This window comes from Plectropomus leopardus, chromosome 13, assembly GCF_008729295.1.
Source record: "Plectropomus leopardus isolate mb chromosome 13, YSFRI_Pleo_2.0, whole genome shotgun sequence".
Lineage (NCBI taxonomy): Eukaryota > Metazoa > Chordata > Actinopteri > Perciformes > Serranidae > Plectropomus > Plectropomus leopardus.
The window spans coordinates 16600296-16613747 of NC_056475.1; the positions used below are offsets into that span (position 1 = coordinate 16600296).

The 13452-nt window shown below is 39.5% G+C and overlaps 1 protein-coding gene across 10 annotated transcripts in view; it reads right to left on the reverse strand.

The window, feature by feature from the left end:
• The window catches only part of ehbp1l1b (EH domain binding protein 1-like 1b), a 34044-nt gene that overhangs the window by 16023 nt on the left and 4569 nt on the right, over positions 1-13452 (reverse strand). For 4 of the 10 annotated variants that reach the window (XM_042499931.1, XM_042499928.1, XM_042499927.1 and 1 more), the window contains exons 2-12: positions 13136-13193; positions 12048-12143; positions 11445-11498; positions 11175-11353; positions 10889-11007; positions 10662-10751; positions 8683-9441; positions 6589-6654; positions 6341-6478; positions 5961-6197; positions 5628-5805 (exon numbers count right to left, since the gene is read on the reverse strand). In XM_042499931.1, coding sequence (XP_042355865.1) covers positions 5628-5805; positions 5961-6197; positions 6341-6478; positions 6589-6654; positions 8683-9441; positions 10662-10751; positions 10889-11007; positions 11175-11353; positions 11445-11498; positions 12048-12143; positions 13136-13193 — 1974 coding nt within the window. The remainder of the gene's footprint in view (positions 1-5627; positions 5806-5960; positions 6198-6340; positions 6479-6588; positions 6655-8682; positions 9442-10661; positions 10752-10888; positions 11008-11174; positions 11354-11444; positions 11499-12047; positions 12144-13135; positions 13194-13452) is intronic. The other 6 variants (XM_042499930.1, XM_042499932.1, XM_042499933.1 and 3 more) reach the window with 6 other exon arrangements.

Here is a 13452-nt window from a genome sequence, read left to right on the forward strand (position 1 = left end):
TGTGCTACTAATAGGCTGCTTCTGAATACAATTACCACTAAATAATTCTCTGGACTTACACATGCAATCACAAAAGCAGCAGTGCAAAAGTGCAGCAGTGTCAGTCGTATCAATACTTCAGCAATTGATCTGCCCACCCCTAATGCTGCAACTCTGTCTCCTAGAAGTTATGTTTGCATGTTACTGAACTGCTTTCTTAATAACGTTGTGGCAATGTAATGAGACTACATTTCTTTCAGGTTATGAAACACTAAATGTATATACCCTGTAGGCTTCACCAGGATGGTGGTGTGGGTGTACTAAGTGCAGGATCTTGAAACCAGAATCTCGGCTTCATGTCCAGACTGGTCTTAGGTTTAGGCAACAAAAGCACTTTGGTTACGTTTAGGGAAAGATTGTGATTTGGGTTACATTTTAATAAACTAGAATTACCACCTAGAGGTTGTAGGCCTCTGCAAACCAGTCAAGTTGCACTTACAGTTTACATTATGATGTCACAGTTACGTTCACCTTTGACCTTTTGGATATAAAATGTAATCTCTTGATCATTATATCCTATTAGACATTTATGCCAAATCTAAAGAAAATCTCCTGTGGCGTTCTTGAAATATCGCTTTACAGGAGTATAAGACAGACAAACTGAAAACATAATGCCTCGCCTATCGCTGGCACGGAGGCATATTAATAAAAAGGATTTCACATTTTGAGAGAAAATAACTGAAATAAGTTGTCACTGAACATTTTCCAGATACATTCAATGTCAACATTTTTGCAACTTGCCAGGTACGTCATTAAGCAACATTTCCTTAAATTATGTTAGAAAACGTAATTTGCTTGGCTTTACGTTGCCCTAAAAACATGTTGCTGTTTCAGATTAGTTGTAAATAAACGTAATTTCTAGGAGACAGGGATAAACAAACAGATAATCAGCAAAGTCTAACATGAGCAGAAAATCACAAAACAATAACCACTGAAGAACAAAGAAATAACCAAAATGTGAACGATTCAACCAAACTCGGCACCTCTTCCGTGCGGATGCACAGAGTAACAGAACAAAGACTGATCTTAAAATTTTAAATGATTTTTAAGCAGAACAGTGATTGATTGATTATATTTGTTGATTAAGAAAGCAGGCAAAAGCCGTTCCAGGAAAATAAATCAACACCCACAGTGAAATCATCGCTTTTTATTTCAGTGGTGTAACTCACCGCTCACTGGAGGCGGAGCTTGGTTTATTAACTGATTCAGGGGTCGTCTCTCTGTCGTGTGATTGGCTGAGAGCTTGTGAGGATGTAACGCTGGTTTTGTCCGGAGGAGGGAGGTGGGGAGCAGGAAGTTGTGAAGAAGAAACCAGACTTTTCATCTTCTGCTTGTCCTCATCTGACTTGTTGGCCTCCAGACTACAGACTGTAGCTGCTCGCTCCTTCTTCCTCCTCTCCTCCTCCTCCTCCTCTCTCTTCTTTTTTCTTTCCATCTCCTCCTTCTCTTGCAGGAGCTTCTTCTTCTGTTCTTCTTTCTGTTTCCTGTCTTCCTCCTCCATCTTCTTCTCTAGTTTCTCCTTCTCCTCTCTTTGTCTCCTCTCCTCCTCTTCCCTTTTTTTCTGCCTTCTCTGCTCCTCTTGCAGTTGTCTCTCCCTTTCTTTCTGCTCCTTCAAGATTCTATCCTTCCTCCTCTCCTCCTCCTCTTCACGTCTTTTTTCCTCTGCTTCTTTGACTCTCTTCTCCTCCTCCTCCTCCCTCTTCTTCCTCGCCTCCTCTGCTGCTTTTATCTTCCTCTCCTCCTCTTTCCTCCTCTCCTCCTCCTCTCTCTTCTTACTGTCCTTCTCTGCCACCATTTTCTTTCTATCCTCCTCCTCCTGTATATGTTTCTTCTCCTCTTCCTCCATCCTTCTTCTCTCCTCCTCCTCTTTCATTTTCTGTTCCTCCTTCAAGCTTTTCTCCTCCAATCTCCTCCTCTCTTCCTCTTCTTGGAGCCTCTTTTTTTCCTCCTCCCTGCTCCGTCTTTGCTCCTCAAACACTCTCCTCTCTTCCATCCTCTTCTTCTCCTCCTCTTTCATGTTCTTCAAGAATCTCTCTCTCTCAAGTCTCCTCTCCTCTTCCCTTCTACGTTTTTCTTTTTCCTCTTCCGCCTCCAGAAGTCTCCTCTGCTGCTCCTTTTTCCTCCTCTCCTCCTCCTCCCACTTCCTCTTCTCCTCCTGCTCCTCTCTCAGCTTCTCCTGTTTGTCTCTCCTCTCTTTCAAGAGTCTCTCCTCCTCGCATTTCTTCCTTTCCATCTCCTTCTTGACCTCCTCCTCCTCCTTCAGGAGCCTCTTCTTCTCCTCATCTAACAGTCTCTTCTTCTTTTCTTCATGTTTCCTCTCTTCCTGCATCTGGAGCATCGCTTTTTGCTCCTCCTCCATCCTCCTTTTTTCCTCCTCATGCTTTTTTAGGATTTCTTTCTCTTTCTGTTTCTCCTGCTCTGCCTTCATCATCACCTCCTTCTCCGCCGCTGCTCCCTCTAACTGCTCTGTCAGCGACGACTTTTCTCCACCAGCCTTTTCATTGGTTTTCTGTTCAAGACTGCAGAGCAGATAAACAATATTCCTTAATCCTAAATAAGTGTGTGTGTGTGTGTGTGTGTGTGTGTGTTTCATCAGCACCATCAGTACACAATTTGCAACCTTATATTTTAATATTCTGGATCTTGATTTTGTCTGCAACTATAAAATACTCACCCCTGAGGACACCTTTTGATAGTATCCTTCTTAGAGTCATCCCCTTCCAGAAACAAGCCCCCTGATGTTTGTCTCTGGTTAAAAGACTCAAAGATGATGTCGTCAAAGTCAGGCTCGGGCTCAGGCTTTGCCAGCGGTGGCTTTTCGGCCTTGAAGGTGGTAATAACATTCTTCTCATTGTTTGGCTTTTTCAAATTAACTTCCACCTGAGCACTTGGCTGTTTCGGGGTGATAAACGCAGCCACAACATTGGTGGAGGGCTGCTGAGGGGCGGAGCTCTCACAGGAGAAGGGCCATGGAGGGGGCGGGGCTATTATCAGCTCTGAGCCTGACTGGACAGGACTGGGGACAGAAATGTTGGAGGAGGTCAGGCTCGAGAGATGAGGTTTCAGAAGGTGGAGCGTGCAGGATTCAGGAGGTGAGTAGGGGTGGAAGCAGGCAGGCCACACAGCAGACTAAACACCTGCTAATTATTCGACTGCTGTGTACTGGAAGGTCAGTGCAACAGGAGGCAGAGTGCAAAACACATCAAGTAACACCATGCGCAAAGCAACGAGGTCTTGAGCAACAGTTTGGCAAATCTCTTGATCAGCACACACAGAGGAACTTACTCAACACACGTGTCAGCAAGCTAAAGCATTTTTGCCTCAGACAGCTCTCAGCTGGGTTCATATGGAGCATAATGCCAAATCAAGAATATAATGAGTTATATTAAATAGTGAGTTATATTGAAGGATAAAAAAAGAGAAATGATGCACAATAGCCTTATTATTATGGCTGAACAACTCATCCACAGATGCAGGCTAGATTTATTAATGCCAAAGCACTGTACTTTGTTTTAATTAATGAATTAACACTTTTCTAGAAAGCACTGAAATCTTTAAAAAAGAAAATCAGCCTTGCATTTTTACAAAAAAAAAAAAAAAAACATACATATATTGATTTCTGGTTAGACCTCCGATCCATTTATATTTTTTATTTTTTTTTTGGTTATTAATTGCATGTTACAATTCTACACTGTAAATTTGACAAGCTGATTTTACATAAAACAGTTTAGCTTAAAATTTAGTTGTATTTACTAAATTTCGTGACGTGTGTGAAATTTATAAAAGAAATGTGAAATTAACTTAATCTTTCTTAGTGTGAGCATCTTCAATATACTAAGTTTACTGTGAAATGTATCTGTATTTTTCTGGTTGCAAACTAGCTGACTATATTTGTATATTTTTAAACATGTTGAGAAAACAGAGTTTGCAGATCTTCTTACTACATCATTAGCAAAATCTTCTCTGTCTTGATCAAGTTTAGTCCGACAAATTTGGTTTGAGGCGGTTAACACTTACAAATAACAAAGTAATTTGACTTTTCAATATTCCTCAATATTCCACATCGCAAAATTACATAAATACAACAGGTAAACTTAACAATTGTTTATAAAATAAACATTAGTTAGGATTTATTTTTATTTACTTAACCTTTTCGAGGCATTCAGTTTCCTAGATTTTTTTTAAGTGAGATCAACTTGTCAGTTTTTACAGCGTATGCCCAGTCTGTGATTTGTACTGCTCATACTTTTTTTTATTAGCTTGATGTTGTAATGGCCAGACTGCATTTTTAAAAAAAGTTTAAACAAATAAAAAAATAGACCATAATGCTTTAACGAGGCACTGATCAACTGCTTAATTATGTTACTGTAAATTGCTGCATTCTCTGTGAAGCAAAATTTAAAATGCACAAGAAAAGAAAAGTGTGACCGAAGGAGGAATAACAATCTGTGATACACTGTGAAGCGCCTCCACAGATACACTGATGTCCAAACAGCCCTGACATCAACAGCTTAGAGACTGCTGAGTTAACTAATGTACATCTGTGCAACTCAAAGAAACAGTGTGACATTTTGGGAAACACACTAATTCACTTTCATACTAAGAGTTAGATGAGAATATAGATAACAGATTGATAGTTGCTAACACCAGCAGCTGTTTTGCTTAGCTTAACATAGAGACTCACAAATTACAGTAAAATATTATATCTTTTTTTTTTTGCATGGTCATGTACCGAACCATTTCCAGGGTGCAGTGACTTTCTAGACTTTTTAACAAATGAGATATAGCATATTAATTAGTGAGCTTTAGAGGAGCTGGGAGGTGGCTTTTGGTACCTGTGGACAGAGCCGGGCTAGCAGTATCGATGTTCGATGTCTCATTTGACTGGATATTATTTAACACTATTTAATTTTTTTCGATACAATATTTTACAATACAATACAATACACTACAATACAATATTACAATATTTTTTATTCAGTTAAACTGCCATTGTTAGGTTGGGTTGCATTTGTGCTACTTTTGACAGAAGCTAGACATTTAGTCATTTCAACCATTTAGCCATTACTTTTAAGAAACTATTTAAACAGCACATTTAGTACTCTTCGCCAAATATTTGAACTCTATATTCATTATTTTTAGCTAATTTCAAGGATTTATACATTATTTTTATTACTAACTGTTTAGGCAAATTACAGCTGACACAATATATGATTAGACTTTTTTATTTCTCATCAAATTGATTTTTTTTTTTTTTTAGATTGGTTAAGCTACACCACAGTATTTCCTTGTACCCCCGGTAACTGCTGAAGTACCAGCACTGACAATAAAGCAAATAAGCATATTTCCCAAAATGCTGAACTGTTCTTTGAGGCAATCATGCAAGTTCAAGCAAGCAACCCGACTCAAAGTGTACAGATGTACTCTCTATGCTTGAAAATGTGTGTGCCTGTGTTTCTGCCACCAGTCCTGGAGACGACTTTTCAGCTTTGTGCTCTCCTGACACATTCTTCAGCATTTCGTGGCTAAACACATCTCAAAGGATCCACACCAAGCAAAGTAAATTTAATATTATTCAGTAAACTCACCTGATCCTTGCTGGTTCAGCCTTGTTTCCTGCTGTGGGTGTCTTTGGATCCTGGGCTGGTCTGATTGGCTGGTTGGACACTCTGATGTTGGCAACCGCCTGGTGATTTTGAGAAGAACCCTCGTCTCGGCTCAGAGGGATCGAAGTTGTTTCCTTGTCTACTTGGGGGAACGTTGAGCCTATGAAAAGCAAAAGCAAAGACACACAATGAACTTTTCATCATCTTTGCAAGAAATAAAGGAAAGTGTGGTTATTTTTTAGAAAACTGCCTCCAAATGACACATTTTCACACATCACACCGATGGTGGATTGTTTAACTAGTCGGCCGGTGTACCTGAATGACAGGAGCTGATTGGAGCGGGAGGAGCAGAAGGAGAGACAGCGAGCTGAGGGTGAGGAGAGGAGAACAAAACAGAGGTGGAAAGAGAAGAGGAGCGAGGGGGTGAGGAGTGAGGGAGGGAGGCAGTAAGAGCTGGAGCTGCGGGGTCACAGAGGGCATCAAGGTCAGGACTGCTCAGCAGAGGGACGGGGGTGATGTCGCTACCAGATGGCAACCATGACCCCTGAACTCCTGACGGACACAGAGAGGAAGGACAGGGAGGATGAGGAGGAGAGGAAAAATAGGAGAGATCAGATGAAGCACATTTATAGGAACGAGTGAAATGATGATGAGTGGGGAGGGAAGAGAGCAAAAGGACTTTTCTTATTAGTTACCTGACTTTGCGATAGAGGGGAGAGATTTGGGGAGAGGAGGTGTTGACTCAAGAGGAGGGGCGTCAGCGGAGAAAGGAGAGGGAGAGGAAGGGCGGTCGATTGACTTGACAAGCTGAGGTCTGAAAATGTGAGAACGGCCTGGTAGAGAGGACATGATGAGAAAACAGAGAAGAGGAGAGATGTTTAAAGACTTGAAAAGAATACCAAAGATGGACTCTATATATTATTATAACAGTCTAGATTCAGACCAGAGACAGAAGTATGATCGTCTGGTGCTTGAGCCTCTGGGGGGCGCCGTTGATGTGAAACAGGAACTGAGGAGAAGTGAGGAAAGTAGAAAGAGGAGTGATGAACAAAAGAGGAATAAAGAGAAACAAATGTCAATGAGGAAAAAAGAGTGAAAGGGGAACAGCATATTTCCCTCATCATGCATTTTGCTAATTGTGTAACAGAAGTGTTTGTTAGGGACAAACAGGTGTATGCCTCAGTTTCAACAGTGATTTATGGTGTCAAAGTAATCAAAACGCCATTATTACAGTATTATTATATAGGCTGAATTCAACATTTGAATTTCATAATGTTCAATACTTCCAAAAAGTTTGTTTTGTAATTCATTCAGTCTCATCTCCCTTACAGCTTGTGAGGATTTGAGTTGTCTGTAAAAAAAAGAAGAGTTTTGAAAGAAATGTTTATTTTACATCATCCGTGATTCTATATCATTTAAATACATAAAATCCTTTTATGAGTACTTTGAATGGTACATTTTGGGTAGACTTTGCTGAGTATATGTTTGTATTTCTTATTACATGAATTAGTATGAATACAAATAGATATATATTTTTATTATTTACAACAGGTGATAGTACAGTAGGGCAGTTGTAGATCACTCTGTTAGGATTAGTAATAAAGCAATGCTAGTAACATGTATATAAATCTGTACGCTTTCAGATCAGATTAATCTCCCCAATGGTACGATTTAATCTTGTTTAATGTTTTGCCTGCTTTCTGGATTTATGAGTATACTGACTTTATTTCACAAAATTGGATTTAATTAAAACAATCAAAGCTGTGGCAATCACAGAAAACTAAACTAAACTAAACTAAACTAGGTTAAACAGCTATTATAGATACAGTAAAGCCATTTAAAACTCAATTGCAGCATCAAACAGACTGAATTCAAAAGTAAAAAGGCAGAATATGAAAAACAAACTAACACAAAAACAAGCAGATACCAAATTAGCACGACTCAAGCGGCTACAAACCTCTCCTTTGTTCTTATAACCTGAGGCACTACAGCACTGACGAAACAGTTCGATTTTTAAAGGGACAGTCCACCCCAAAATCAAAAATACATATTTTCCCTCTTACCTGTAGAGCTATTTATCAATTTATATTTTTTTGAGTTTCCAATCGTTTTTTCCCCAAGTTTTATTATTATTTACAAGTACAACTGAAAATCAGACAACTTTTTCTGAGTTTAGAGATGTCTGCCTTCTCTTGAATATAATAAAAATAGATGACACTCTGCTTGTGGTGCTCAAAGTGAGAAAGTAATATTTTTAAAACTCAACAGCAATGTCTATTTCTAGAAATCATGACTCGGTTTCTGAAGATAATCCACAGACCTCATTGTGGGCATTTTCATGTAGGGGACTATTTTCTTCCTATTTAAGTACACCTGCCAATCATATCACCGAGCAGAAGGAAGGAAGCATCTACTGCTAGCTCACTGAGTTAGCTAACATCACAACTCGGCTAAGGAGGAAGCAATTCATATTTATATGTAGTGCTGTCAGGAGCACGAGCCTCTTATCTATGAGGAGATACTTCCTTCTGCATGGTAAGCAGATGTATTAAAAGAGTAGAAAATAGTTCCTACATGAAACCGCTCACCGTTCTGTGGATTATCTTGAGTAACTGGGTCATTATTTCTAGAAAGAGACATTGCTGTTGAGTTTTTCAAATGTTTTTTTGGCACTTTGACCACCACAAGCTGAGTGGAATCTGGTAACATTATAAATTAGAGAAGGCAGACATCTCAATGACTGATATCTCCAACGCTCAGCAACTCACACCAAAACAATCTTGATTGATAAATAGCACGACAGGTAAGAGAAAAAAAATGTACAAGTATTTTGGTGTAAATTGTCCATTTAACTCTGATGCAAATTCTGATATCAGCCTGATCATCCTCACAACCCTTCTGTACATAAGTAGTATACGGTTTCTGACTTTGTAAAGTAACATGAATAAATCACGAGGTGAAAGCAGACCATCACACATCAGGAATCAGTTAGTGGAAAGCATGCAGCATGCCTGTCTGCACGCCAGCCTGATGATACCTTTTGCTGAGCATGACTGGAAGATTCGGGGAAGAGAGGGAGGCTGAGAGAGGGTCTGGGTGAGTGGAGGGTGAGCGGATGGAGGCTCAGAGGACAGGGTGGGATTTAGGGGAGAGGACAATTTGGATGACAGAGGCTGGGAGATGATCTTATGGGAGAGAGTGGTGGATACAGTGAGAGAAGACTTTTGTGGAGCTGTGGAGGATGATGTGATGATATTCTTGTGTGATGACAATACAGGGGAGGGAAGTTTGGGAGTTAATGAGGTGATGCCTGTTTCGGAGACACTGGGTGGCGCAGAGGGCACTTTGGAGGGGGGATATGAAGAAGAATTCAGGAACGTTGTCAGAGAGGGCTCCACTGAGGCAGCAGGAGAGGTAGGCAAGGACTCAGAGCTTTTGGGAGGGGGAGGATGAAGGGAAGAAGAAATATTTTGGAAAGAAGGCGTGATTATGGGTGCTTTGGAGGATTTCGGGGATGGAGGATTTGCAGGAGACACATCAGAGAGAGGCAGGACAGAAGAGGCACTCTGGTCTGAGGGAGCAGATGATGTAAACTGGGAGCTCGGAGGTTTAGGTAATGGGTCAGAGGAAACAAGAGGGTTGGCAGATTTTTTATGCTTGGATCTGGGTGAGGGCTGAGGGGACGGGGAAGGTTGGATCTCTGACTGGACAGGAGTGGTGGTGAAGGGGTGTCGGCTGCGACGGGGCGAGGGACGAGGAGCGATAGGTAGAGGAGGGCGGCCATCACGGCCACAGGCTGGATGAATAGATGAATAGATGGATAGATGAGTGAAAGTAGATTTTTACAGAAAGAGAAAAGATGAAAAACACAGAATGAAAAGTCATGAGTTGGGAATGAAAATGAAATGAACTGTGATTTTTTTATTTTTAATGGGCATCAATGACAGCTGACTGGCTGCCTGTTATGCATTTCAGCTGTAAATGTGAGCACTTCTACTTTTAGTATTTTGATTTTCAACCACACCACACGTCAGAGAAAAATATTGTACTTTTTAATTCACTAAAGTTAACTGACAGCTAAAATTACTGTTGGGTAAGTTGCACATTTTGCAGAATAGTTTTGATACGAAACAAATGCAGTTTTAACAGGATTCTTTGTACAGTTAAAATAAATATGCCTCTTGTCAATTCATGTTAGTCCAAATTTAAATTTTATTTTATAAATGGGGGAAACTGTAGAGGGGAATATTTCAACCGGTTCTCATGCTAATGAACTAATTTCTAAATTGTTTTAAATTTAAAGTGTCTAATGCAGGCACCTGGCTTAATATGCCTTATGTGAAGATACAGATGCTGGTTTTAAAACATAAAATAAAATATATTAAAAACTGTTTCCATTGCAATATAGGGTTTTTAGGACACTAAAGTGTCCAACGTTATGCAAAGTATTAAAAATCCCTGTGTCCAGCAACATAAAAAAATGATCCTCACATTCATGCGTCAGAGATAATAATGCTGTTATATACACAGTAGTATGCCTGATTACTTTTGTAATTTGTCATTTGCACTTTTGTAAGTAGGTACATACTAAATGCATACTTCTTCCACCTCTGATGCATATATCTAATTAACAATGTACACCTTAAGGCCATACAATTGGATGCTGTTACTACTACTGTTTTACAAGCTACGAGATACAACACAAAGATGCACAGTAAATGTAGCACTAACATTGTTGCACTGTGTTTTTCTCGACACAATAACCTCTATGTGCTATGTTGCAGCTGAAGGTTTTCATGCCTCTAAACAAACAAATCACATGATCCTCAACAGTGTTTAATGTCTAGATGAGAAATATGTGGTATGCAGAACAAATGGCATGAATGTGTGAAATACTGTTATATAAACTGAGCCTCTCAATAACAGACGGAGAGTTTCTGCTCACACCTCCTCCTCTTCTCTGGCAGGAGAAACAAACAGCAGGAAAGGGTGAAGGAGAGGACAAGAGGAAACTACCTGAGGCTGGAAAAGTGGGTCCGGCGGAGTCTCGCTTGTCAGGTGGAGGGGGGGCAGGGCGATTTGGGCGAGTTAGAGTGTGTGGAACGACTGCCGCAGCCAGAAATGTGGAAAAGAGTTGAGCAGAGGAAGTGACAGGAAAAAGACGACAGAGGAGGAAGAAATGTCAGAAGAAATACCTCACAGTGAAGCTCAGGGAGAAGAAGCAGTGTTTGTGTCCGTCTTACCTGTAGCAGTAACAGACTTCTTGTCCTCCTCTTCATCGCTCTCATTGAAGTCGTCCAGGTTGCCAATATCTGTGGGTTTGACGCTCATCAGGCTGGCTAAACTCTGCATGTCTTCATCACTGAGGAACAAGAATAACATCATGACATTAGTGTCACATTATCTTTGTGCGATAGTATGTAGACATCATGAAAAACACTGGTATACAGTAGTCACAATGGCAAAAAACTGCCATGACCACTGCTACTGCTGTAATAAGTAGTAGCAGAGGGAAAAAAAATAACTCACGTTGCTTTTCCCTCCCGGACGAAGACACAGGACAGTGACAACTTGAGCGTGGCCTCCACCACTTTGACTGAAAGCGGCTTCAGTGTGAGTGTGAGGTCGGTCTGGGTGGGCGTCGGACTGGCATAGCGCTTCAGGTTGATGTCTGCTGATGCCAGCACCTTACGATGCCCCTTGTTCTCCTTTACATGGCCGAAAAAACACAATATAGTACTTTAATTAAATCAATTCAAAGAATCAAAAGCAGAAGAGGGTAAGTCAAGAGATACTTACACCCTCAATGACAAAGGTCCACTCTTTGTCCTCAAACTCATCAGCATTGACCTCCTGAAGACAGGAGAATAAAAAATTAAATTAGCAGTTGAACATCCTCTCTCCCCATTATACATCAAACTGTTTCATACATCCTTTTCCTAGTAAATGTTGCCAATTAATGCATGAATTTACTCATCTGGTTTCTGTAACACAGACTTATTATGTGGCATGATATGTGTAAGTATGACACACATATTTTATCATTAAATAACTGGGAAACATACAGTACATTCCCTTTTCATTTTTAACTGTGTAACTGTGTATATGGATTCCATATATCCATATATGTATATATATATATATATATATATACACACACTATATATGGAATTCAAGTGTTGTATGTTGCCATATCAGTTCTTCAGACAACAGATCTTTATATTCTACTGTACTTTCTTGTAAGCTTTTGTTTTTATTACTCTTTTTTTTGTGATAAGTGTGACATCATTTTCCCAGCGACTCCTCCTGCCCTGTATGCAAGCAGGATGTTTATATTTCTCCACTCATTCATTTTCACTTTGCATGTGTGCATTGTAAACAGCGTATTCTGTTTTTTCGTACCTTGAAGAGTGTAACAGAGATGTCGATGTTCTCGGGGACGGGCCACACCACCATGCCCCTGTAGGGGTTCTTGATTCCAGGCTGCCAACTGTGAAGCTGCACAACAAACAACAATGTTAAGACTGTTAGAGGTGAAAGGAGTACTCTGATCTGTTACTTAAGTAAATGTAAAAAATGCCACTGTGCAGAAATACTCAGTTATAAGTGGAAGTCCTGCATCCAAAATGTTGGTTAACAGAAAAAAAAAATTGTAGCATCAAAATATACTTAAACTACCAAAATTAAAACTGATTATTGTGCACAGCAGCTTATTTCAGAATAATATATATTACATAATTGTATGATAATTAATGAAGCATTAATACAGGCATGAGCACAGATCGACCCCATGGCCTTTTGGCCTCTCACTAATAAGTGCCCATTTTTATAAGACATGTTTTTCTATTCTTCTTTTTCTACTTTTTTCACTTTACCTCATGGCATCAAGTGTTTTGTAATGTCCCACAACTGCATTTAAGTTCTAATTCTGTGAGTCCCTGCCCCTCACTCTGTGACTTTTATTGTTACAATCAACACAGCTGATGCAAGCAGATAGACACCCTGTGGAGCAACCAGTCAGGTGAAGACAGTGTTTGCCCTAAGCCTAGGATAATGATAAATATGCAACAAGAAAAAGATGTACTAATAAATATATATATATATATATATATATATATATATATATATATATATATATAATTTTTGCCCTGCATTAAAGTGTAAGTAATCAGCACTTTAATGTTGCAGCTGGTAAAAGTGCAGCGTATCCGAAACTTTATATACTAAACAGTAGTTTAATTTTTAAACATTCATCAGAATTTATTGTTAATTATATCACATTTTAATAATCCGAATCTGAATCTAAAGCTTTAAATGCTTTAAATGTAACAGAATAAAAAATACAATATTTCACTCGGAACGTATTGGAGTATAAGAACCTAAAAATTGTACTTAAGTACATTATCAGAGTAAAAAGTACTTGTGACATTCCACCACTGGAGACTGTGTTTGTGTTTCTGTGTATGTTTCTGGTGTTTCGGGGGTTTTACCTTTGAGCACATGCGTCTGTTCCTCCTGGTCCACACCACCCTTAGCTTGTCTGGTTGCCTATAGAAACACACAAAACATGGATCAAAACACAGAAATGACGTCCTGCTGCATGCTGTTACTTGACTACATTACTGATGACACAATCTGCTCCTCTGCAAAAAGTTCATGACTTAATAAAGCCTCTAAAGAGTTTAAAAACCCTTTTATCAGCATGTGTATTTCTACAAAACCTTCAATGAAAATCACATGGACAATGAAAGTTACTAAGTTAAAACGCCTTTAGATAATGTCCCCGAACAAAGGGGATATTATAATA